Raw genomic sequence first — 25,439 nt, 5'->3', positions numbered from 1 at the left:
TGCGGTTGTGAAAGGTGCTATTCCAATCTATACCGTTCCCCATAGTCACAGGGGTCACTGGGCAGTGATCGGGAGCAGGAACCCGGGATGATTTTTCCCCTGTTCCCTAACAACAGGCCAAATTAGCACCCGTCTGCTGCCCACGCCGAGACCAGCTAACTCAACAAAATCCGTGCTGGTCCTTGCTCAGTGTAACAGGCTGGCCTTTACTCACTGGGCCAATAGGGAACTCAGGGTTTTCTGTTCTAAATTAATTTGAAACACGTGTTTTAAGCAGGATTCCTGTGAGGTGGGAATATGAAGCAGATTTTTAAATCATTAACAGGACCTAAAACTCATCAGTTCCTGTGTCACTCAGCAATCCTGTTAATATTCCATCCCCAGTTATCCTTTATTGTCGCTGCAGGTAGTCACAGAGTTACTGAGTGAGCGTTAACACCTCTGAATGGAGCAGCTGCAGTCTCATGTACAATCTCAGAGGTGTGTGTGTTTGTGCCTACCCTCTCCCTATATTCACAGAAACACAAGCAGATTACACCACAAACCTGTCGTTTGAACAGCTCCCATAGTTGCACCATTCCCTCTGTCCCAGATGCCACTCTGTGATATGCTCAGAATCTCAGTGGGTGCAGCACCTCACCTATAGCACGTGGATGGAGCATTGCATTGGACAGTCACATCACAGATGTTGAACAGCTCCAACTCGATTTGCCGCGAGTTACTGATCTCAGTGCTGCACCAGTTAAAGGGCTTCAGTGACCGTGGCTAGGGAAAGGGGGGTGGGGGAGGATTAGCCAGGTTCAGCCCACTCCCAATCATTGTCCAGTGACTCCAGTGTTGACATTGGCTGAGAAAAAGATCAGACTGTGTGATGGCTGTTTTAATAACATACCAACACATACCTAAAGACCTGTCACACGGGCAAGGTAGCAGAGGGTGGTGGCACTTCTCCTAGCGAGAGTCAGCATCTTCAGGAAAATAAAGAGGGAATTAGGTATAAAGAAAGATTTGAACTTCTTTAGCATCCTTCATGTCCCCAGGACGTCTCAAAACTCTTTAATGTCAATGACGTACTGTTGTAACGTAGGAATAGCATCTGCACTCCAGGCTCCTGTACCCAAACTCACTGCTCACACCTACAAGATGAAAGCGGCACCCCTCTCGGTTCACAGGTGCTGAAGATGACCCTTTTTGAGGGCCAGGACTAGCAGCATCATCTGACAGCTAACAGGTTTCAGAAACTGCTGCAAGCGAAACGTCATAATCCAAACAAACCGTGTCTACTAGGATAGCGCAACAAGCATCAACATTCCCCATCGCCAGCAACAATCCATTTTATTTTGTGCTTAAACCCAGAAAAAAATATACCTGCCCATAGGATGGCTATTAGTAAATGCATTGCCATGAAACCACGGAACAGCCAGCTCCATGCTATGTCCAATTATCAATACACTACAGGAAAGTTCACATTTAATTCAACCTGCTTTCATATTGTGTGCTACTCTTAATTCATCATCGCAAACTGCTCCCACCTCCAGTGACAGGCCTATACCCCTCCCCAGTACTTTCCCCTCGTGCTATACACTACCGCCACCAGCGACACAACCCATGTTTGGAAGGAAACAATCGGCATTTGTGCTTCTAGGTGGATTTCACAGTTCGAGTGGACATGAGATTCAGGTTACACCCACATCCACCCCCTGCTGCTGAACTTGACTGAAATCCAGTGACAGTTCACGATCTGTCCTGAAAAGACCTTGTTTATCCATCAGCTGAATTACTAGACCCTGCTAAAGGGCATGCGGTCAGTGGGGCACTGGGACTCAGCTTAAGCCTTTGATCCCTGCTTTGTGCTGAATTAGGGTGATGTTTGGGACACTATAAATATCATCAGGGGGCCCTGTGCAGCCAGGGCTCCCACTCCTGATTACTATCCAGGTAAGTGTGCTGAGAAATAAAGACATCGCCAGAGGCCAGGATTAGGCTCGACTGTAACGCACCCCATGGTTTACAGTCCTGCGCACTCACCATCGAGACTCACACACGACTAGCCAATTGGGCATGGTATTGGAGCATGGAATCAGATCGCTGCAAAAGTCAGTGCTGTCAGGAGCGCAGGGAGAAAATTGGAGAGCAGAAACGCGAGGTATATTTCTAACAGAGGTATATGTGTAACAGGTGTCAGAGACCACAGCACAAAGCTCATCTACCCTGATACTGAAGTACAACTCAAAACATATATCAGAATTTGTACTTTCAAGTTAATTTTTTGACTTAATGATGCCAGTGCTCGAAAACCGGGAGCTTTTCCAACATTTTACAACTAATCATCTCATCAAACGCTCCCAGGGCAGGTACAGCACGGGTTAGATACAGAGTGAAGCTCCCTCTACACTGTCCCATCAAACACTCCCAGGGCAGGTACAGGGGGTTAGATACAGAGTAAAGCTCCCTCTACACTATCCCATCAAACACTCCCAGGGCAGGTACAGCACGGGGTTAGATACAGAGTAAAGCTCCCTCTGCACTGTCCCATCAAACACTCCCAGGGCAGGTACAGCACGGGGTTAGATACAGAGTAAAGCTCCCTCTACACTGTCCCATCAAACAATCCCAGGGCAGGGACAGCACGGGGTTAGATACAGGGTAAAGCTCCCTCTACACTGTCCCATCAAACACTCCCAGGGCAGGTACAGGGGGTTAGATACAGAGTAAAGCTCCCTCTACACTGTCCCATCAAACACTCCCAGGGCAGGTACAGGGGGTTAGATACAGAGTAAAGCTCCCTCAACACTGTCCCATCAAACACTCCCAGGGCAGGTACAGGGGGTTAGATACAGAGTAAAGCTCCTCACTTTGTGTCTTTGGCCCCTCCACTTTCCCTTAGTTTTCTCATTCCAAAGCTATTCCTGATTTCTACCAATTCCCAAATTTCCTCCCTCACAATTCTTAGTTTCTCGGCTCAATATTCCCTCTCTCCGCTCTACTCTCATTCACTATTCCCATTTTACTGCTTTTCACGATTCCCAGTCTCTGTGATCTTGGTCTCTCGCCTGGTATTTCTACTCCTCCCACTAACCAGAGGTTACAGGTTTCCTCCACTATCCCTATGGGGTCTCTCCCTCACTGTCCCGGTATTCACTTTCTCCTCCTCGCTATGCTTATATTCCCAGATTCCCGTTATTATCATGTAGTTCCCTCAATTCGGTTGTTGCAAGTCTCCCCTCACTATCCCAGTCTCCCCTGCATTCCTGCACTATTCCGGTGTGTCCTCCTGCTCCGCACTAACCCAGTCTCCCCTCACTCTCCCGGTATTCCCAGTTTTCCCTCTATCCTGGTCACTCTCTCTCCCAGTTTCCCCTCACTATTCCAATATTCCCAGTTTCCCTCACACTCCCGGTATTCCCGATTTCCCTTCACTATCCTGGTATTCCAAGTTTCTGTCACTCTAGGTATTCCTGATTTCCCCACACTATCCCGATATTCCCAGTTTCCCCTCACCAGCCTAATTTCCCAGTTTCCATCACCCCCAGTATTCCTGGTATTCCCTCACTCTTCCGGTGTTCCCGGTTCCCCCTCACTCTCCCGGTATTCCCCCTATATCCCAGTTTCCCAGTTCCCCCTCACTCGCCCAGTATTCCCACTATCCCGGTATTCCCCCTCTATCCTGGTATTCCACCTCACTATCCCAGTTTCTCTCAGTATCCTGGTATTCCCCCTCATCCCGGTTTTCCCTCACTATCCCAGTTTTCCCTCATTATCCCGGTTTCCCTCAGTATCTTGGTATTCCCCCTCATCACGGTCCCCCCTCACTATCCCGGTTCCCTCTCACTATCCCAGTATTCCCAGTATTCCCTTACTATCCCGGTATTTCCCCTCTATCCTGGTATTCCCTCACTATCCCGGTATTCCCGGTTTCCCCCATCACTCTCTCGGTATTTCTGATATTCCCTCACTATCCCAGTATTCCCAGCCCCCCTCACTATCCTGGTATTCCCAGTTTCCCTCCCCTATCCTGGTATTCCCGGCCCCTCACTATCCCAGTATTCCCCCTCTATCCCAGTTCCCCCTCACTCTCTCAGTATTCCCAATCCCGGTATTTCCTGTCTATCCCGGTATTCCACCTCACTATCCCGTTTTTCCCTCACTATCCCGGTTTTCCCCCATTATCCCGGTTTCCCTCAGTATCCTGGTATTCCCCCTCATCACGATCCCCACTCACTATCCCGGTTCCCCCTCACTATCCGGTTTTCACTCACTATCCCGGTATTCCCTCACTATCCCGGTTTTCACTCATTATCTCGGTATTCCCTCACTATCCCCATATTCCCAGTATTCCCTCACTATCCCGGTATTTCTGGTTCCCCCCTCACTATCCCGATATTCCCAGTATTCCCTCACTATCCCGGTATTCCTGGTTCCCCCTCACTATCCCGGTATTCCCTCACTTTTCTGGTATTCCCAGTATTCCCTCACTATCCCGGTATTCCCTCATTTTCCTGTTATTCCCAGTATTCCCTCACTATCCTGGTTTTCACTCACTATCCCAGTATTCCCTCACTATCCCGGTTTTCCCTCACTATCCCGGTATTCCCGGTTTCCCTCACTATCCCAGTATTTCCGGTTTTCCTATCACGGTTTTCATGCACTATTCCTGTATTCCCTCACTATCCCGGTATTGTCGGTTTTCCCTCACTATCCTGGTATTCCCTCACTATCCCGGTATTCCCGGTTTCCCCCATCACTCTCCCGGTATTCCTGATATTCCCTCACTATCCCAGTATTCCCAGCCCCCCTCACTATCCTGGTATTCCCAGTTTCCCTCCCCTATCCCGGTATTCCCAGCCCCTCACTCTCCCAGTATTCCCACTATCCCGGTATTCCCCTCTATCCCGGTATTCCACCTCACTATCCCGGTTTTCCCTCACTATCCCAGTATTTCCGGTTTTCCCTATAACGGTTTTCATGCACTATTCCTGTATTCCCTCACGTTCCCGGTTTTCCCTCACTATCCCGGTATTGTCGGTTTTCCCTCACTAACCTGGTATTCCCTCACTTTCCCGGTACTCCCAGTATTCCCTCACTATCCCGGTTTTGACTCGCTATCCCAATATTCCCTCACTATTCCGGTTTCCCCTCACTATCCTAGTATTCCCTCACTATCCTGGTTTTCCCTCACTGTCCCGGTATTCCCAGTATTCCCTGACTATTCAAGTTTTCCCTCACTATCCCAGTATTCCCTCACTATCCAGGTATTCCTTCACTTTCCCGGTATTCCCAGTATTCCCTCACTATCCCAGTATTCCCCCACTTTCCCGGTATTCCCAGTATTCCCTCACTATCCCGGTATTCCCAGTATTCCCTCACTATCCCAGTTTTCCCTCACTATCCCGGTTTCCCCTCACTATCCCGGTATTCCCAGTATTCCATCACTATCCCAGTATTCCCTCACTTTCCCGGTATTGCCAGTATTCCCTCACTATCCCGGTTTCCCTTCACTATCCCGGTATTCCCAGCATTCCCTCACTATCCCGGTTTTCCCTCACTATTGCAGTATTCCCTCACTATCCCGGTTTCCCCTCACTATCCCGGTATTCCCAGTATTCCCTCACTATCCCAGTTTTCCCTCACTATCCCAGTATTCCCTCACTATCCCGGTATTCCCTCACTATCCCGGTATTGCCAGTATTCCCTCACTATCCCGGTTTCCCTTCACTATCCCGGTATTCCCAGCATTCCCTCAATATCCCGGTATCCCCTCACTATCCCGGTATTCCCAGTATTCCCTCTATCCCGGTATTCCCTCACTATCCCTGTATTCCCAGTATTCCCTCACTATCCCGGTTTTCCCTCTCTATTGCAGTATTCCCTCACTATCCCGGTTTCCCCTCACTATCCCGGTATTCCCAGTATTCCCTCACTATCCCAGTTTTCCCTCACTATCCCGGTATTCCCTCACTATCCCGGTATTCCCACTATCCCGGTATTCCCTCACTATCCCGGTTTCCCCTCACTATCCCAGTATTCCCTCACTATCCCGGTATTCCCAGTATTCCATCATTATCCCAGTATTCCCTCACTTTCCCGGTATTGCCAGTATTCCCTCACTATCCCGGTTTCCCTTCACTATCCCGGTATTCCCAGCATTCCCTCAATATCCCGGTATTCCCTCACTATCCCGGTATTCCCAGTATTCCCTCTATCCCGGTATTCCCTCACTATCCCGGTATTCCCAGTATTCCCTCACTATCCCGGTTTCCCCTCACTATCCCGGTATTCCCAGTATTCCCTCACTATCCCGGTATTCCCTCACTATCCCGGTATTCCCAGTATTCCCTCACTATCCCGGTATTCCCTCTATCCCGGTTTCCCCTCACTATCCCGGTTTCCCCTCACTATCCCGGTATTCCCAGTATTCCCTCACTATCCCGGTATTCCCTCTATCCCGGTTTCCCCTCACTATCCCGGTATTCCCGGTTTCCCCTCACTATCCCGGTATTCCCAGTATTCCCTCACTATCCCGGTTTCCCCTCACTATCCCGGTATTCCCTCACTATCCCGGTATTCCCAGTATTCCCTCACTATCCCGGTTTCCCCTCACTATCCCGGTATTCCCTCACTATCCCGGTATTCCCAGTATTCCCTCACTATCCCGGTACCTGTGCCGGTGGCCGCGCTCAGTGCCGCCAGAGCCAGCAGGAGCCGCAGCCGGCGCTCCGCCATCCTCCCGCCGCCTCTCTCCGGCCTCCGCCCGCCGCTGCTCGCCGCCTCCGCCTCCGCCGCCGCCTGTCGCCCGCCGAGTGCGCCCGGGGAAAGTGCCGGGACCGGGATCGGGATCGGCCGGGAGCCGCGGACAATACCCAGCATGGAGGGGGCCGGCCGCAACACCCGGAGCGGAGCGGAGCGAGCACGGAGCGGAGCTAAGGTCCGGAGCCCCGGATCACCACAGCAACGGAGCAGGATCGCTGCCGCAAAACCCGGACCGGAGCCCCGGATCACCACAGCAACGGAGCGGGAACGCCGCCGCAAAACCCGGACCAGATTACCAGCGTGCAGCACAGCATTGGATCGGTTCACCACCAGCAAAGCCCGGTCTGGATTTCAAGTTCCACAGCAACGAACTATAGTGGCTGCAACATAACCTGGACCCCAACGACGATCCAACAACGGACCAGACTCACTGGAGCAGAGTCCGCACCACAGCATTAAAGGCAACATAGTGCACTTAATTCAGTAGCGCATGGACAGGTTCACACTAGCAAAACATAGACTGGAGTTCAGGATCTCAACAGCAATGGATTAACTGGGCTCATCATAGAAGGAAAGAACTTGCATTTCTATAGATCCCTTCACAACTTCAAGACGTCCCAAAGCGCTTTGCAGCCAATTAAGTATTTTTGGAGTGTAGTCACTGCTGTAATGTAGGAAATGCAGCAGCCAATTTTCACACAGCAAGCTCCCACAAACATCAATGTGAGAATGACTAGATCATGTGTTTTAGTGATGTTGGTTGCACGATAACTATTAGCCTGGACACCAGGGAGAACTCCCCTGCTCTTCAAATAGTGTCGTAGGATATTTTACATGATGGTGCCTTGGTTTAACGTCTTCTCTGAAAGACGGCACCTCCTCAGTACTGCACTGGCAGTGGCGGCCTAGATTATGTGCCCAAGATGGGGTGAGTTACCACTGAGTCAGGGGTGGCATCCCCACCTTGGAGTCAGAAGTGTTGGTCTCAGGCCCCATTGCAGACCCGGTGAGCAGCGGCTCTAGATACTGGATTGACGGCCAGCGGGGGTACTTCTGTCTGATGTTTGGGTGGGCAGCCCTCCCCCTCACTGTAAAGGGTAGATGGGACTCCTTAGCTTTGATTGCACCCGCTAAGGAAAAGGTACTCCGGAGATGTTGCACTTGATCAAGAAGGCTTTGAGGGTGGCCTTGAAACGTTTCCTCTGCCCACCTGGGGCTCGCTTGCCGTGTAGACGTTCCGAGTAGAGTGCTTGCTTGGGGAATCTTGTGTCGGGCATGTGGACGATGTGGCCCGCCCAATGGAGCTGGCCAAATGATAAAGTGCAATATCCCCACCTGCACCTGGGAATCCCTGGCCCAAGACCGCCCAAAGTAGAGGAAGAGCATCTGGGAAGGCCTAGAGAGCATGCAGCAATCAAGCGGCAAACCAGTCTCCCCCGCCCCCCCACACCCTTTCCTTCAACCACCTGTTAGAGACTGTAATTCCTGCATTGGACTGTACAGTCACCTGAGAACTCACAGAGTGGAAGCAAGTCTTCCTCGATTTCGAAGGACTGCCTATGATGATGACTCCCAAAGGTAAAAACCGCAAGGAAGGCAACGCAACCACCATCTCTGCCTAGTAAGTGGCTCAAGAACCTAGTGTGAGACTTGAGTTAGGAGCTTCCCTGGGGGCAGAACACAGCGGACAGACACGCTCACCGATACCATCAATGCAGTATTGCACACCACTAAAGCATGTTTGATTTCATTGCTACGGTACAAATAGGACATTTCACAAAGAGAAAACAGCTTTCACCTGCTGTAAGTTTTTTTTAGAAAAACAAATTTATTGCAAAATCTTGCTTTAAAAAAAGTAAAATATTCACCAGATTGATACAGTACTTTAGAACATAGGAAAAAAAATTCAGATTTTCAAGTAATGTTTGACAACAACACTTTGCATAAGAGATAAAAGGCATGAATTCCGCCAACAGAATTGTCCATGAGGTATCTCCAGGATTCTTTACATAGATGCGTTAGATAAGATACAGCAACCGCATTGTTTAAAAAAAAATCTAGAGTCAACAGGAGTCGTGTCAAACATAGTTCTGCAAAATCTGTCGCAATTTAAAACCTAAAAATCATGTTCATGCTGGCATCGCCAAAGTATCTGCTACAGAGAAATCTAAAATGTTGGTCCTTGCAATTGAACTGCAGCTCAAAGCCACAGGGTCTAATCCCAGTCTAACAATGAGCCTCCTTCCCTCACTGGGCAAACTGTGGTTGTTCTCCGCAGTGCCAATAGAGGGGGCACTGGGACGGAGAACTGGCAACACGAGTACAAGACAAGCTTAGTACTCCAGTTTCATTTTCTGCAGCAGGTGATGCAGAGGTGCCTCTAACAGCAAATGCATCGTCAAAGACAGCCCTGGAGCACAAACAATGTGGGACAGAAATACCAGGATTCTCTGCCTCTAAACAGCGTGTAGGGTCTGCTGTTTTGCCCAGGCACAGGCTACACTGCAGGATCGAGATGGTTGGGCTTTCACACAACTTCGGGGAATGTCAATGACAAGAACAACAAGCTTACGGACACAATTTTATATTATGGATACAGTTCCATAATTATAACCAGCTATTGGACACTTAATTGTAGCACCACAATAATAGTTACAGGAATCCTAAGTTTCTCATTAGTTTTTACATTACTGCTCAGCACTGAAGCAATTACTGAGCTGAGCATTTGTGAAAAAAGTTTGATAAGGTTGGAAAGTCAGTGCATTCGAAAACTTTTTTTTTTAAACACGGAATTTATTTTGAATTGCGTTTCATCGTGTACATGTTCCATGAGGTGATATTTCAGTTACAGGCACCCCTCCTCCGCCAATACTCAGGGCCTGTGAATAACAGGGGTTCCAATACACGGCCAACAGCACACCCACCACCACCTGCAACAATCCCTTTCCATCTGTAAAATCTAACAGCAGCGCCAAGGTGCCTTTTAACAGCAAAAGGAAGTAGCTGAAAGGGCGAGCAAAGCACCCAACACATGCCTGAAGATAAAAAGCAGAAAACAGATGTAAACATTTCCAGCAGAAGTGGAACTGGTTTCCTGGGACAAGCCATCATGGAATAAAGGATAAACACAGTTTAAGCCCCCTGTGTGTGACAGGCGTTTGATTCAGCAATGTTCTGAGAGAAGGAGAGGTGACCTGCTGTTTGCCTCTGGTTCAGACTTTGGCCTCGGAGCCAGTGATTTTCTGGTTCTCACATTTATTCCATTTTTCGCCCCACTTTGCTGGAAATGCTGGCTCTTGCTGGGGTACGGGATGCTGGGGTGCTTGACACCCTCCCACCCCCCATACCTTACAAGCCCGAGTGCCCATTCTTCATGCACAAGCTTAGATGATAAGTTCGGGAGGTTATTCAGTTGTGGAGCATCGCTGCGCCCTTTGACCAACAATCCGGGCATGCCCATTTTGTAACAAGGATCCCTGGATAGCCATGGGGAGCTGGCTTTATCCCTCCTTGGCCCAGGACTGACTGCTGCCCCAGTTACAATCAGCCGACTGCATAGACTGGGAATGAAACCTGGTGACTTCCTGCTCTGCTGATTCAACAGCGTAAAAATCGCTGCCTCTAACTACCGGGGAAGTTGGGACTCGAAATTTATATTGTTACGTGGCAGAATTACATTTTATTATATTCAGCCAAGTCAGGCACAGCTAAATCAGAATCATGATCGCAATCAGTTCGTTAAACCTTTCTAAAAACAGAGGGGTTAATGAGCATCCCCTCCCCCACCCCCAGTGCTCTTTATTTCCCAGATCCTCCTGAAATAAATAGAAATTCTGGGATCACTATTTCGAACAAGAGTTGCTTTCACTCTGAATCAATGGTATCAGCCATCAGCTCTTAAATTAAGTACAAAAATACATTGAGTAAGTGTCATCAACCCTACCTACTGAAATATAAAAGACATAAACCCCAGCCACTCAGTATCACGATCATCACAGTTGACATCGCTATCACTGGCGGTCAGTAGTGTAACGCTGGGTGTGTGACCATGTTGACTCCAGTACAATTCCAGATCCTGGAGTATATCTGGAAAGAATATTTGGAGCTGTGTAACACTGGGAGGAAGTACTGATTGATACGTGTCTGTCACTGGTAATTAATCAAATGCATCGCCATTGGCTTAATTGCTGTTTCTCTTGTATCATGTCGGTACCCACACTGCACTGGAGTGTAGACTGTAAAAAGCGACCTCTGCTCTCCCAGCTCTGGAAACTTCAGTCACATTTTAAAATAACAGCTTAAAGTAATGCACACCTTTTAGAAAGGCTGTCTTTTAAATGTACGTGTTTTCTTTTTTGGAACCTCCCACTTAAAGGGGGAAAGGACAGCAAATTACAGATACATTTCATGAGCTGCCCTCCCCTCCCCTGGAGAAAAACCTTCCCTTTATTCACATGATGCGGGCTGTGTGACACAGCACACCTTGGAGCTCTGTCCACGCTCAGAGGTTGCAGAATAAAGCGCTTCCAGATCAGGTACAACAGTAAAACTCCCTCTGCATTGCCTCGATAAGAAACTCAGAAATGCACCTCCCACTGCTCCACCGAGCCAGTTCTCACACCGACTGTTCCGTGGCTTCAGAATGAGATTACCCATTCGTGTCAAATTAGGGAAAGTGTTATGTTGTCAACCTATGCCCACGAGGAACGCAACTGAAACCAGCCAAACTCAAGAGCCTCAGAGCCAGCAGACAGAGAAGACTTGCGCCACGGCTGGAGAAGGCTGGACTGGATTAGAAACTATGGCGACAAGGTGAAAGGCCAGTCTCGAACACACTGCACCGTACAGCCCACAACAACACCGAAGATATGCCGATTGTTTCCCAATCATGGCGAGCACTCTGTATCTAGATTCCCAAAGTTGATTTTACCAAAAACAGGAAGGAGAAAAAAAAGAGACACCTTGTAGCTGTTTCCTGACGGAAAAGATTTGAGACTTGTACAGAACACAGCGAAGTCTGAGGGACATTGATTGTTGGAGCTATGGAAACAGCGAAAGGGAGTGCGTCTATATCATCTACTGGTCAACTTTTATATATTGGGCCGCGGACTAAAAAGAGCAAAAGCCTCACCGTTGCACTTGTTGCCCCTTCTCCCCTGCTCTATAGCCCTCCGATACCCACCCCCGCTTTCCTACACACTAAACACACAGAATTTGCCGTAAGTTTGTTTCAGTCTCGTTAAACAGCGAGGTTCCAGAGTCAAGTCACTTTCGTTCAGAATATAAAAGCCCCTCTGCAGAGATGGAGTCTCCCAATCCGACAGTCCTCACTGGATTGACACAAATCAGCACAGGGGTGATGAAGAAGGAGATGTTTTCTCGGTGCCACGTACGCACAGGTTTGGTCGGACTCAGCGTCATTTTCTTGTCCCTTAACAGTTTGTCCGTTTGCGACAGAACAAATTCCATGGGGGATTTGAGAACAACCTTTGTGGGATCAATGGTGTCGGTGCCACAGGCCTGATTCCCAGCAACTCTCGCTCCCGCCGCAACAGACGATATTTGGTTGTTCCAGTAGCCATCAATAGTCGCTATGATGTGATAGGACAGAGTGTGGAAATGAACACGAGTTAAATCTGAATCCTTATGCGAATCCGTGCGCCCGTATTCTTTGAGGAGCCAAAAGATGATATCACTGACCCTTCCAATATCAGGGGCCCCGTTCCAGTACTCGTGTGAGCAGTGAGGACCAGCACCTGCCTGGCTGATGAACAACAGCTCTTGCTCATTCAAGCCAATCGAGTTTACGATAGTAAGAACCTGCTAAGAAGAAGAAAAGCTGATCAGCGGAGAAATGAGCCAATAGAACCCCTAAACACTCAGGAGGCAATCTTAACCTCGGATATTGGATCAGCTGTCCGTTGTACACCTCTCCTGAATGGTCGGTGAGTACACCGGGCAAAGCTTATGGAGAGTAGATAGGACGATGACCAGGGGAGCATGGAATAATCGAGACTGGAGGGGACAAAAGCACAGATGAGGGCGCTGGCAGCAGATGGGACGAAGCAGGGGTGGAGATGGGCAATGCCAGAGAGGTGATAGGAGACAGTCTTCGTTACGAGGATATGGGGTCGGAAATTCAGCTCAAGGTCAGTAAAGTTGCTGACATTGCAAACATTCTGGTTGGGCCAGGGAGCGGGATGGAGTCAGTGGCCAGGGAGCGGGATGGAGTCAGTGGCCAGGGAGCGGGATGGAGTCAGTGGCCAGGGAGCGGGATGGAGTCAGTGGCCAGGGAGCGGAGTTTGAAGACAAAAGCTTTGGTCTTCCCAATGTTTAATTAGAGGAAATTGTGGCTCAACCAGGACTGGATGTTGGACAAGCAGTGCGACAACACGAAGCCGGTGGAGGGGTGGAGAGAGGTGGTGGTGAGGTAGGGTGTACATGTGGAACCTGACCCCATGTCTCAGGATGATGTTGTCAAGGGGCAGCATGTAAATAAGGAATAAGAGGGGACCAAGGATAGATCCTTGGGGGACGCCAGAGGCAACGGTGTGGGAGCAGAAAGAGAAGCCGTTGCTGGAGTTGCTCTGGCTATGGTTGGATAGGTCAGGGTGGTACCATGGAGAGGCATTGGAGGCAGATAGTGTGGTCGACCATGTCAATTGCCGCAGACAGGTCGAGAAGGATGTGGAGGGATGAGGAGGGATAGTGGGACACGGTCACTTATGGATGTCATCTGTGACTTTGATTAATACTGTTTCGGTGCTGTCTCAGGGATGGAAACCTGATTGGAGAGATTCCCGTTCAAGGACGGGAGAGGAAAGGGAGGTGGAGATAATCCAACTATAACCTACGTTTCTAAAGCACTGCGCGCTCTCAGTGAACACCAAGCAGGAGGGGACAAACGGAGAGGGGTATGGTGGCACGGGGAGGGCTGTGCGGAGGTTTTGAAAGTAGGGATAGAGGTGGCAAGGTGAAGGAAACCTGGCAGAGAGATTCAGAGGCCCAGAGTGTGATGGCTGAATGTGCGGGGGAAAGCAGCAGTTCACAGTTAATGGAGCAGAGGGTGAGTGCAGGAATCAAAGACTATGGGAGGTTACTAGCTAACAGGGTGGGGTCGAGCCACGGGGGAGGGGGTGCTGAGGTCAAAAAATGTAAAGTTAACTTGATAAGATACGGGTACAGTCCCATATCGGCAGGATCCATTTAATAAAGGAGAGAAAGCAATTGCAGTATGACGGGGCTGATTACAGCGTGAAATGGAGCATTTTATAAAAACTCTCAAAATTAGAATCACAAACTTACTGCAAAAATTATATCCACAACATACATGTGGACTAAACACACACAACTTAAACAGTATTCACAATTTTATCAATTATCCCTCCCGCTCCCCAGAAGTGCCGCCTCTTGTTGGGGAATAGGCTCCAGTACCTCACCATTCTCCACGTGTGATCCTAGACAGTGAGTGCTGACCCTGATCCTCAGTATGGAGCACGGTCCAGCAGGGTAACTGGGCAGCTCCGAGAAGCAACCATCCCAGCCAGAGGAACTGAGGCCAGTTTCCGTTTCCCAACTGCAATTTTTTTTACATTTCAAAATATTGTTATATAGAATTTTGGCAAAATACACTACATTACTTTCCAAGTGACATTACAATACTATTCACAAATCAGGTTACATATAGCACAATACAGATGAAAGCAGTACATGGTACCCTATCTACACAAAGAGATTAACAAGTACATTTTCACTAAAAACATTTTCCAAGACCTACAGTCCGAGGGGTTACACTGGTCCCAGCCCCTTGGTGTACAAGGGCAGGAGAGCTTTAAACGGTGACCTTTCCCCATTGGGCCTTTGCGGAGGCTGCACCAAGCTTCAGTGCGTCCCTCAGCACGTAGTCCTGGGCCTTGGACTGCGGCAGTCTGCAACACTTGGTCGTAGACAGCTCCTTGCTCTGGAAGAACGGCAAGTTTCGGGCAGATCAAAGGGCGTCTTTCACCAAGCTGATGGTCCTCCAGAAGATGATGTCTGTCTCGGTGTGTGCCCCTGGGAGCAGTCCCTGCAACATCATCATCATCATAGGCAGCCCCTCAGAATCCAGGAAGTCTTGCTTCAACTCTAAAAAGTGTCCTTAGGTGGCTGAACAGTCCAATACGAGAGCCGCAGTCCGTGTTACAGGTGGCACAGATAGTCGTTGAGGGAAAGGGAGGGTGGGACTGGTTTGCCACACGCTCTTTCCGCTGCCTGCGCTTATTTTCTGCACGCTCTCAGCGAAAAGACTCGAGGTGCTCAGCGCCCTCCCGGATGCAGTTCCTCCACTTAGGGCGGTCTTTGGCAAGGGACACCCAGGTGTCAGTGGGGATGTTCCACTTTATCAGGGAGGCTTTGAGGATGTCCTCACCTTTGGCTCGTTTGCCATGTAGGAGTTCCGAGTAGAGCGCTCGCTTTGGGAGCCTCATGTCTGGCATGCGGACAATGTGGCCTGCCCAGCGGAGCTGATCAAGTGTGGTCAGTGCTTCAATGCTGGGGATGTTGGCCTGGTCGAGGGCGCTAACCGTGCGTCTGTCCTCCCGGGGGATTATCAGGATCTTGCGGAGACATCGTTGGTGGTATTTGCATAGTCCTGTGTCACGGAGCTGCTCGGGGTGAACCTCAACAGGAGCAGGGAGGTCTTACTGCAGTTGTACAGGGCCTTGGTGAGGCCTCACCTGGGGTAGTGTGTTCAGTTTTGGTCTCCTAATCTGAAGAAGGACGTTCTTGCTATTGAGGGAGTGCAGCGAAGGTTCAACAGACTGATTCCCGGGATGGCTGGACTGACATATGAGGAGAGATTGGATCAACTGGGCCTTTATTCACTGGAGTTTAGAAGGATGAGAGGGGATCTCATAGAAACGTCTAAGATTCTGACGGGACTGGACAGGTTAGATGCGGGAAGAATGTTCCCGATGTTGGGGAAGTCCAGAACCAGGGGACATAGTCTAAGGATAAGGGGTAGGCCATTTAGGATTGAGATGAGGAGAAACTTCTTCACTCAGAGAGTTGTGAACCTGTGGAATTCCCTGCCGCAGAGAGTTGTTGAGGCCAGTTCATTGGATATATTCAAGAGGGAGATAGATATGGCCCTTACGGCTAAGGGGATCAAGGGGTATGGAGAGAAAGCAGGAAAGGGGTACTGAGGGAATGTTCAGCCATGAACTCATTGAATGGTGGTCCAGGCTCGAAGGGCCGAATGGCCGACTCCTGCACCTATTTTCTATGTTTCTATGAACCAACGGCATCGCTTTCCTGACCCCCTTTGCAAAGGCACATTCCAGAAGGAAATGGATGGCAATCTCTTTAGTTTCCTAACTGCTGTTCCAGCCAAGATCAGCCCATCTAGCACACGACAGGGATTGAATCCCAGACCTTCCTGATCAGATTAGCTCAGTGCCACACCACGTCTTCACGCACAGAACCACCCCACCCCGCCCACCCACATTTTATGGTTACCTGATCCAAAATGGTGTTCATGTATGTCTTGTCGGTCATGCTTGCCAGCTCCAGGTGCACTGAGATTTCATTCGGGATCTCCGAGATTAACACGCTGACCTATTGTTTTGGAGCAGACGTTAAGATGTTAGAAATGAGCCAGGCGAAGATTGGGGTTCCTCAGTGGGATAACACCCCTGTTCGAACAAATCTCAACACTAACCCTGCCACAAGGAGCAGTGGAACAGCGGTCGAAGATCAACGGAAGGACAAATGTTTAAATATTCATTACCGAGGTGGACACTGAGCAGGAGGAGAGATAAAACAAGTGTAATGTATGCACCTGTGCATATGCTCACGGATTTGTGGAGCTCTTGCATTGTGAGGGGCTTAGCCAGTCACGTGATGGTCACAAGACTCAATAAAACCCCAGTCAGCTGGGTCCAGGTCATCCACGATGGGGTAGGTGGTTGTGAGCCTGGTGGATGAACTGGTAATGTGTAGTGTGATTGTTAAAGCTTTGTTAATAAACCAACTACTTCTTAACAGCGATGTGTTGCCATGAATTCTTAAGCAAAGAACCCATAAAGCAAATACATTCCAAGTCGTTTACACTACAGGAGGCCAATCTTGTCTCTGCAATCCAAAACGCTCCTGCTCTTATGATGACTAAAAGTCAGAACGGCTGTGAAGGCTATTAAAGGCAGAAATTTAGTGAGGGAAATCCAGAGAATAGAGACGGAAGATTCTGCCATAGCAGCACCTTGTGGTTTGATGCAGTAAAAGACACTCCTTGCCCCATATCGAGTGCACTGTGTGTCTCTGCCTTACCTCCTGGAGTCTCCGATTTCGATCGTCCTTCCCCTGTCCCTCCATCATGTGCAGACCAGACAGGACAATCAGCTCAGGTTCAAACTCCTCCAGGCTCGCTATGAAGGTCTCCATCATGTTCATCCCTCCATTTGACACGTCGTGGGACAAGATGAAGCGGTTGGCGTGAGGTGCCTCAACCTCCCCCCAAGTTTCCCCTGCACAACACACAACAGCCAACATTCAGCACAAAGTCAGACTTTGGTAAGTTACATAATCCATCGGGACAGTGTATTTAATGCCAGCTTTCACCGTACCCCCATCACTGGTTGCATGAGGAGAAGTGGGCTGGGAGTTAGTAGTCAGGCGTTCCATTGGGAGTTGAGACAAAAGACGTGCTTATGCCATTAAAATGTCGCAAAGACCTTCACGCATGATTATTCTTTTGGAGTGTAGTGTTTGTTTTGTAGGCTAAGGTGGCTGCCACTCATCACCAGCAATGTCCCCACCAGTTAATCTGTTTTGGCGGTGTTGGTTGAATGTTGGCCAGGACACTAGGAGAGCCCCCTGCTCCTCTTCAAATAGTGCCGTGGGACTTTTAATGTGTATAGGAAGAGGCAGACTTCAGATTAAAAATGATCCGACGGACAGCACCCCCTCAGTGCCTGCCTCGAGTACGTGGGAACGGGACTCAAGCACATAACCTTCTGACCCAAAGGGAGGAATGCTATGGTGATGTCAGACAGACACAGCACGATGCAATTGCTCGAACAGCCAATGTGGCCATCTCAGATTTCAGTCACCTCCCTGCACGGATCTGTTGCAGGAACTGAAAACTTTGGAATTCCTCCCCTCCTCAGTCTTCGCTTCCACCTAAAATCTACAGGTTTTTAAAACAGAGGCTTGACCATCACATGACTATTATTTTATTCACTCCTATTCTTTTTCAACCTTGGTGATGCTTTTAGCACTTCAACAAAATCGGGAGTAGAAAGACCTCCTATCTGCTCATTATTGCATTGCTCTTTGTTAGATTTTGCTGTGCGCAAATTGGCTGCTGCGTTTCCTACATTGCAACAGTAGCTAAACCTCAAAAGGACTTCATTGGCTGTAAAGCATTTCAGACGTCCTGAGGTCATGAAAGGAGCTATATAAATCCAACATAGCGTCAGTAGGCAATGCAACCAGGGAAGGCATCACAGCCCACCCGATCCTGTCCTCACCCAGCACCTGTATACTTTACAGCAAGTGCAGTAGTTAAAGAATTCAGTCAGTCTTCTCCCCTTCCCAACCCAGGGTGCTGAGACCAACAACAACTTGTATTTATATAGCGCCTCTAACGTAGTAAAACATCACAAGGCACTTCACAGGAGTGTTAAGACAAAAAATTTGACACCGAGCCACATAAGATGAAATTAGGGCAGGTAACCAAAAGCTTGGTCAAAGAGATAGATTTTAAGGAGCGTCATAAAAGGAGGAGAGAGAGGTCGCGAGGTGGAGATGTTTAGGGAGGGAATTCCAGAGCTTAGGGCCCAGGTAACAGAAGGCTCGGCCACCAATGGTGAAGCGATTATAATCAGGGATACTCAAGAGGGCAGAATTAGAGGAGCGCAGACATCTCGGGGGGGGGGGGGGGCGTGGGGCTGGAGGAGATTACAGAGATAGGCGAGGTCATGGAGGGATTTGAAAACAAGGATGAGGATTTTGAAATCGCGCCGTTGCTCAACAGGGAGCCAATGTAGGTCAGCGAGCACAGGTGTGATAGTTGAACGGGACTTGGTACGAGTTAGGACACGGGCAGCAGAGTTTTGGATGACCTCAAGTTTACAAAGGGTAGAGTGTAGGAGACCAACCAGGAGTGCATGGAATTGTCAAGTTTAAAGGCAACAAAGGCATGGGTGAGGGTTTCAGCAGCAGATGAGCTGAGGCAAGGGTGGAGAAGGGCTATGTTACAGAAGTGGAAATAGGCGGTCTTAGTTAAGCTGCGGCTATGTGGTCGAGAACTCATTTCAGGATCAAATATGACACCAAGGTTACAAACAGTGCCAGCCTCACAGATAGATGTTAGGGAGAGAGATGGAGTCAGTGGCTAGGAAACGGAGTTTGTGGCAAGAACTGAGAACAATGGCTTCGGTCTTCCCAATATTCAATTGGAGAACATTTCTGCTCATCCAGTCGGACAAGCAGTCTGGCAATTTAGAGACCGTGGAGGGGTTGAGAGAAGTGGTGGTGAGGTAGAGATGGGTGTCATCAGCGTACATGTGGAAACTGACGCTGTGTTTTTGGATGATATCGCCATGGGGCAACATGTAGATGAGAAATAGGAGGGGCCAAGGACAGATCCTTGGGGGACACCAGAGGTAACGATGCAGGGGCGGGAAGAGAAGCTGTAGCAGGTGATTCTCTGGCTACGGTTAGATAGATAAGAACCAGGCGAGTGCAGTCCCACCCAGCTGGACGACAGTGGAAGCAGCTGGATGGAGTTCCAATTAGCATCACTCTAAAACACCCCCTCTCCCGGATGGTAACAATTACAAACACCCCTCTCTCCTAACTCACCAGCCTGGTACTCCAGAATGAGATGATACTCATCCACCTCTTGCAGAGATTCCGGTGGGACAATAATTCGATCATCCAAGAGTTCATGAAGCTTGGGGCCCACTGGGCCACACAGCAGCACCTGTAACCAAAACAAGCATTAATACTCATCCCAATAACAGAACACATACGCACGGCACAGCGAGTGTTGGAATGCAGTGATGGGATGTTCCAGAGATCAGCAGAGCCAGGCCTGCACCGACATCTTCTCGCAGACAGCGAGCCATGTGTCACAGCCTCGAGCAGGGGCATGGTGAGGTGCTCAGGGAACCAAACCTGTCATACCATCCCAGGGAGACCTGCAGCCTTCTCGGTGCTGCCCACTGATGGAGGAGACCGATCATCATCAAAAGGCTCCTCCGACAGCGTTGCTGGTTAACACAATGAGCAGCTGGGTCAAACAGACGGTCCCAGGGCCAATCCGCACCGTGCTGATTCATCAGATCTCAGTCCCAGCAACAGTGGGGGAGGGGGGAGGGGGGAGAAGGGGGTCTATAATTGGGCTCAACACCACACCTGGGCCCCCCAACTCTTGACCCCGATTGGATATTGCACGCGGACACTGGTGAGGGCAGGATTGGACTTGTCAAAAGGCCCCGAGTTGAGGTTCATACTTGAAGGCTGTCAGCACTCCTGGAATCATACCCCAAAATAAATCAACACTCGCACAATTGTACCCCAGGGAGAGTCAGCACCTTCAGGGACTGTACCCCAGGGAGAGTCAGCACCTTCAGGGTCTGTACCCCAGGGAGAGTCAGCACCTTCAGGAACTGTACCCCAGGGAGAGTCAGCACCTTCATGGACTGTACCCCAGGGAGAGTCAGCACCTTCAGGAACTGTACCCCACGGGGAGTCAGTACCAATAGATCCCATACCCCAGAGTCAGCACTGTCTAAAAACAGTTCCACCACTCCGAAAAATAAGAACAGTGAGCTGCAGTTGTTGTGAGCTGGAAGTGCTGAGGATTCAACTCCCCAACAGTGTTACTTGCGACCACCGTGTTACATCTCTAGTACGCAGGAATAACCCGACTAACCGACAGGTTCACATGCGTCCCCAGCTTCTGACCAATGAGAGCAGCATTTCCTCCAACAAAGTGCTGTAAGAGAAACAAAAAGAAAATAAATAATTCATCAGCAGTTTGCTCTGCACCCTTCCCATTACTGCTTCCAGAACCATCACTGGGGTAGTTTAATGTGTTGCTTAATATACTATGTAGGAATAATTAGTTTAACCAATAGACTTTAATACTGTGTGATGCACTTCTTGTGTGATACCTGTACTCGTGTTGGTTAACGAAGCAGTAGCAGGACATTTGGAAAAGCAAAATTCGGTCAGGCAGAGCAGCATGGATTTATGAAGAGGAAGTCATGTTTGACAAATTTGCTGGAATTCTTTTCGAGGATGTAAATTTGAGAACGTAACGAACAGGGTGGATAAAGGGGAACCAGTGGATGTGGTGTATTTGGATTTCCAGAAGGCCTTCGATAAGGTGCCACATAAAAGGTTTCTGCACAAGATAAAAGTTCACGGAGTTGGGGGTAATATATTAGCATGGATAGAGGATTGGCTAACTAACAGAAAACTTGGAGTCAGAATAAATGGTTCATTCTCTGGTGTAAGAAAATAAAAGTGTTTAATAATGATTAAAATTGATTCTGTTTATGTATAAATGTTAAAAGTGTAGGTTATACGGAAAAGCCTGTGTGTGTTGAAACAAAATGAAAGCCCACAGTTTGCTAGCATGGGCTGAGTTTTGAAAGTAACAAAATGGAAGCCCAGAGCTGCCGCATGGGTTGTGTGCATTGGAAAGCCATTTTAATTAATCAAGAGATGGCTGAGCCAGACCAGACAGCCACATGTGTGAGGAGAGCCAATAAGGAACTGCCCAGGTACCACGGTCCAATCCTGAGGCTTTCAGAGGGACAATTGGTTTTGAGAGATATAAAGAACTCAGCAAAATACTTTTCTCCCCCTCCTGAACCAGCCAGACAAAGGGAAGTAACGTATATCACTCTTTATTATAACCTCATTGTATCTGTTGTAACTAAGGTGGATGTGCATATGTGTGTGTGTGTTTTTAATAAACTGTTCCAATTGTTTAGAAAGAATTGTCTCACTGTCAAACTTTAATGCCAGAGATTTAGAAATCCTACAATTGGTGGAGAATGTGTGCACCTGGCGAGACAGCATTTTGATGATTCTTTTGAACAATTGGAAATCTCGGGAGTTGCGATTCTAATCTGTGTTGCAAATTATAAGCTAGAAACGATTCAATGGATCGGGACTGGCGATTGGAAAACAGCTAATGTAACGCCTCTGTTTAAAAAAAGGGGGCAGACAAAAGGCAGTAACTATAGGCCGGTTAGTTTAACTTCTGTAGTGGGGAAAATGCTTGAAGCTATCATTAAAGAAGAAATAGCGGGACATCTAGATAGGTATAGTGCAATCAAGCAGACGCAACATGGATTCATGAAGGGGAAATCATGTTTAACTAATTTACTGGAATTCTTTGAGGATATAACAAGCATGGTGGATAGAGGTGTACCGATGGATGTGGTGTATTTAGATTTCCAAAAGGCATTCGATAAGGTGCCACAGAAGATAAAGGTACGCGGAGTCAGAGGAAATGTATTAGCATGGATCGAGAATTGGCTGGCTAACAGAAAGCAGAGTCGGGATAAATGGGTCTTTTTCAGGTTGGAAATCGGTGGTTCGTGGTGTGCCACAGGGATCGGTGCTGGGACCACAACTGTTTACAATATACATAGATGACCTAGAAGAGGGGACAGAGTGTAGTGTAACAAAATTTGCAGATGACACAAAGATTAGTGGGAAAGCGGGTTGTGTAGAGGACACAGAGAGGCTGCAAAGAGATTTAGATAGGTTAAGCGAATGGGCTAAGGTTTGGCAGATGGAATACAATGTCGGAAAATGTGAGGTCATCCACCTTGGAAAAAAAACAGTAAAAGGGAATATTATTTGAATGGGGAGAAATTACAACATGCTGCGGTGCAGAGGGACCTGGGGGTCCTTGTGCATGAAACTCTTTTGAGTAAAATCCTTGAGATGCTGCTGCAAGAACTGCTTGCAACCAGAGGCATCAGAAGTTCATTTCAACCTCAAGTGCATGAATCCCAAAAAGTTAGTTTGCAGGTGCAGCAGGTAATCAGGAAGGCAAATGGAATGTTGGCCTTCATTGCGAGAGGGATGGAGTACAAAAGCAGGGAGGTTCTGCTGCAACTGTACAGGGTATTGGTGAGGCCGCACCTGGAGTACTGTGTGCAGTTTTGGTCACCTTACTTAAGGAGGGATATATTAGCTTTGGACGGGGTACAGAGACGATTCACTAGGCTGATTCTGGAGATGAGGGGGTTACCTTATGATGATAGATTGAGTAGACTGGGTCTTTACTCGTTGGAGTTCAGAAGGATGAGGGGTGATCTTATAGAAACATTTAAAATAATGAAAGGGATAGACAAGATAGAGGCAGAGAGGTTGTTTCCACTGGTTGGGGAGACTAGAACTAGGAGGCACAGCCTCAAAATACGGGGGAGCCAATTTAAAACCGAGTTGAGAAGGAATTTCTTCTCCCAGAGGGTTGTGAATCTGTGGAATTCTCTGCCCAAGGAAGCAGTTGAGGCTAGCTCATTGAATGTATTCAAATCACAGATAGATAGATTTTTAACCAATGAGGGAATTAAGGGTTATGGGGAGCGGGCGGGTAAGTGGAGCTGAGTCCACGGCCAGATCAGCCATGATCTTGTTGAATGGCGGAGCAGGCTCGAGGGGCTAGATGGCCTACTCCTGTTCCTAATTCTTATGTTCTTATGGAGCAGTGGTCTCGATAGTTGTAACTGTTTAAGTGAGGACTCACCAGTAGTTATATTCAAAAGACACAGGATGAAGGGATCGGTCACGGGCAGAAAGCCAACAATAAAAAGAAATGTTGAGCTGGGTTTATCAGGAGAAGTTGTCTAAAAAGTTCCCGATACAAGACACAGAAGAGTTAAAAGGCACAGGGACAGCACATCCACGAGGGTCAATCTGCGTCATTCGGGGAGATGGTGAAACTTATCCAGGAGAGAGTACACAAGGCCAAAACAGGCAAACAGTCGCGTGGTCTTCAGCGCATTTTATTGTGCCCAGAAAGATGAGGAATTAATGAGACAGGATGCCAAAGTGATACAAAATTTGAAAGAATTGCAAGTAAAAGAGAGTCAACTAAAAGAGAGATTTAAGGTATAAAACAACAAAAGGAAGAAGGCCTCCAACTTGTGAAGCAATTAAAAGAGGGAGCACTTAAGCATACAGCATTTAAGACAAGAAATTGGTCAATTAAACCACAGTATTAAGCAATTAGAAAAAGGGGCCGAACAGGCAGCTTCATTGCTACAACAAAGTCTCTCAAACTTAAACACCACAGCAGCCGTTGAAGCAAATGAAAACAAATTAAGAGTTTCAAAAATATAAATTGGAAAACTTGAGGCTCCAGCAAGAGATAGAAGATGCTAAGGGAGCATTAAGGGAAGTAATTAAGAAGCCACATAGGGAGGCAGATCACTCCCAGTGCCAACTAGAAATAGCAAGGCTAAAAAGTAAGTTAGGGGAGCAGCGGGCCCTAGTATCCGCAGTAACACGGGGAGCCATAACAGAGACAGCAGAAGGGGACGAGGGGGAGACAGATTGGGATAAGGAAGGCAGTTAGTATAATCCCCAGGAGAGTGGTGTAGAATGGGATATCTTGGAGACACAAGAGCCATAGTAACCACTTCTTTACGACGTAATACGCACGGTCTCATCACCAGTAACCATACCGACTCATGGCCCATATCTGGTGCTGACGCCACGGCTTGTAGCCACGAGTAGGGGCCCATTAATGATGGGGACGACCCACTGGAAGTTAATAGGAGGTGGGCAAATTTCAGGAGGGGGGCACCCCGAGTTGGAAGACAGAGACTTAACATGAATCTTCTTGCATAGAGACATAGAAACATAGAAAATAGGTGCAGGAGTAGGCATTTCAGCCCTTCGAGCCTGCACCAACATTCAATAAGATCATGGCTGATCATTCACCTCAGTACCCCTTTCCTGCTTTCTCTCCATACCCCTTGATCCCTTTAGCCCTCTTGAATATATCCAATGAGCTGGCATCAACAACTCTCAGCGGCAGGGAATTCCACAGGTTAACAACTCTCTGGGTGAAGAAGTTTCTCCTCATCTCAGTCCTAAATGGCTTACCCCTTATCCTTAGACTGTGACCCCTGGTTCTGGACTTCCCCAACATCGGGAACATGCTCCCTGCATCTAACCTGTCCCGTCCCGTCAGAATTTTATATGTTTCTATGAGATCCCCTCTCATCCTTCTAAGCTCCAGTGAATACAGGCCCAGTCGATCCAGAATCTCATCATATGTCAGTCCTGCCATCCCAGGAATCAGTCTGGTGAACCTTCGCTGCACTCCCTCAATAGCAAGAACGTCCTTCCTCAGATTAGGAGACCAAAACTGAACACAATATTCCAGGTGAGGCCTCTCCAAGGCCCTGTACAACTGCAGAAAGACTTCCCTGCTCCTATACTCAAATCCCCTAGCTATGAAGGCCAACATACCATTTGCCTTCTTAGCCACAGTTGAGCCACCTTCCCAGTTTTATTTTTACTCCAGACAGGGATGTACAATTGTTGAAGTTCATCCATGTGATCTTTAAATGTTTGCCATTGCCTATCCACCGTCAACCCTTTAAGTATCATTCACCAGTCTATTCTAGCCAATTCACGGCTCATACCGTCGAAGTTACCTTTCCCTA

General features: G+C 48.3%; 2 protein-coding genes across 7 annotated transcripts in view; both read right to left on the bottom strand.

The window, feature by feature from the left end:
- LOC139234030 (neogenin-like) overlaps window positions 1–6,886 on the bottom strand; it is a 164,667-nt gene extending 157,781 nt beyond the window's left edge. For all 4 annotated transcript variants that reach the window (XM_070864881.1, XM_070864884.1, XM_070864883.1 and 1 more), the window contains exon 1: window positions 6,660–6,886. In XM_070864881.1, coding sequence (XP_070720982.1) covers window positions 6,660–6,867 — 208 coding nt within the window. In that variant the 5' untranslated portion in view covers window positions 6,868–6,886. The remainder of the gene's footprint in view (window positions 1–6,659) is intronic.
- Window positions 6,887–8,574: 1,688 nt separating this feature from the next.
- Window positions 8,575–25,439, bottom strand: part of adpgk (ADP-dependent glucokinase) — a 32,505-nt gene continuing 15,640 nt past the window's right edge. The window contains exons 3-7 of one of the 3 annotated variants that reach the window (XM_070864878.1): window positions 20,669–20,731; window positions 19,594–19,714; window positions 17,056–17,252; window positions 16,246–16,344; window positions 8,575–12,573 (exon numbers count right to left, since the gene is read on the bottom strand). In XM_070864878.1, the coding sequence (XP_070720979.1) occupies window positions 12,016–12,573; window positions 16,246–16,344; window positions 17,056–17,252; window positions 19,594–19,714; window positions 20,669–20,731 (1,038 nt within the window). In that variant the 3' untranslated portion in view covers window positions 8,575–12,015. The remainder of the gene's footprint in view (window positions 12,574–16,245; window positions 16,345–17,055; window positions 17,253–19,593; window positions 19,715–20,668; window positions 20,732–25,439) is intronic. The other 2 variants (XM_070864879.1, XM_070864880.1) reach the window with 2 other exon arrangements.

This window comes from Pristiophorus japonicus, chromosome 21, assembly GCF_044704955.1.
Source record: "Pristiophorus japonicus isolate sPriJap1 chromosome 21, sPriJap1.hap1, whole genome shotgun sequence".
NCBI lineage: Eukaryota > Metazoa > Chordata > Chondrichthyes > Pristiophoridae > Pristiophorus > Pristiophorus japonicus.
Note: the sequence above shows the minus strand (reverse complement) of the source record. Positions and strands in the feature narration are given on the sequence as shown.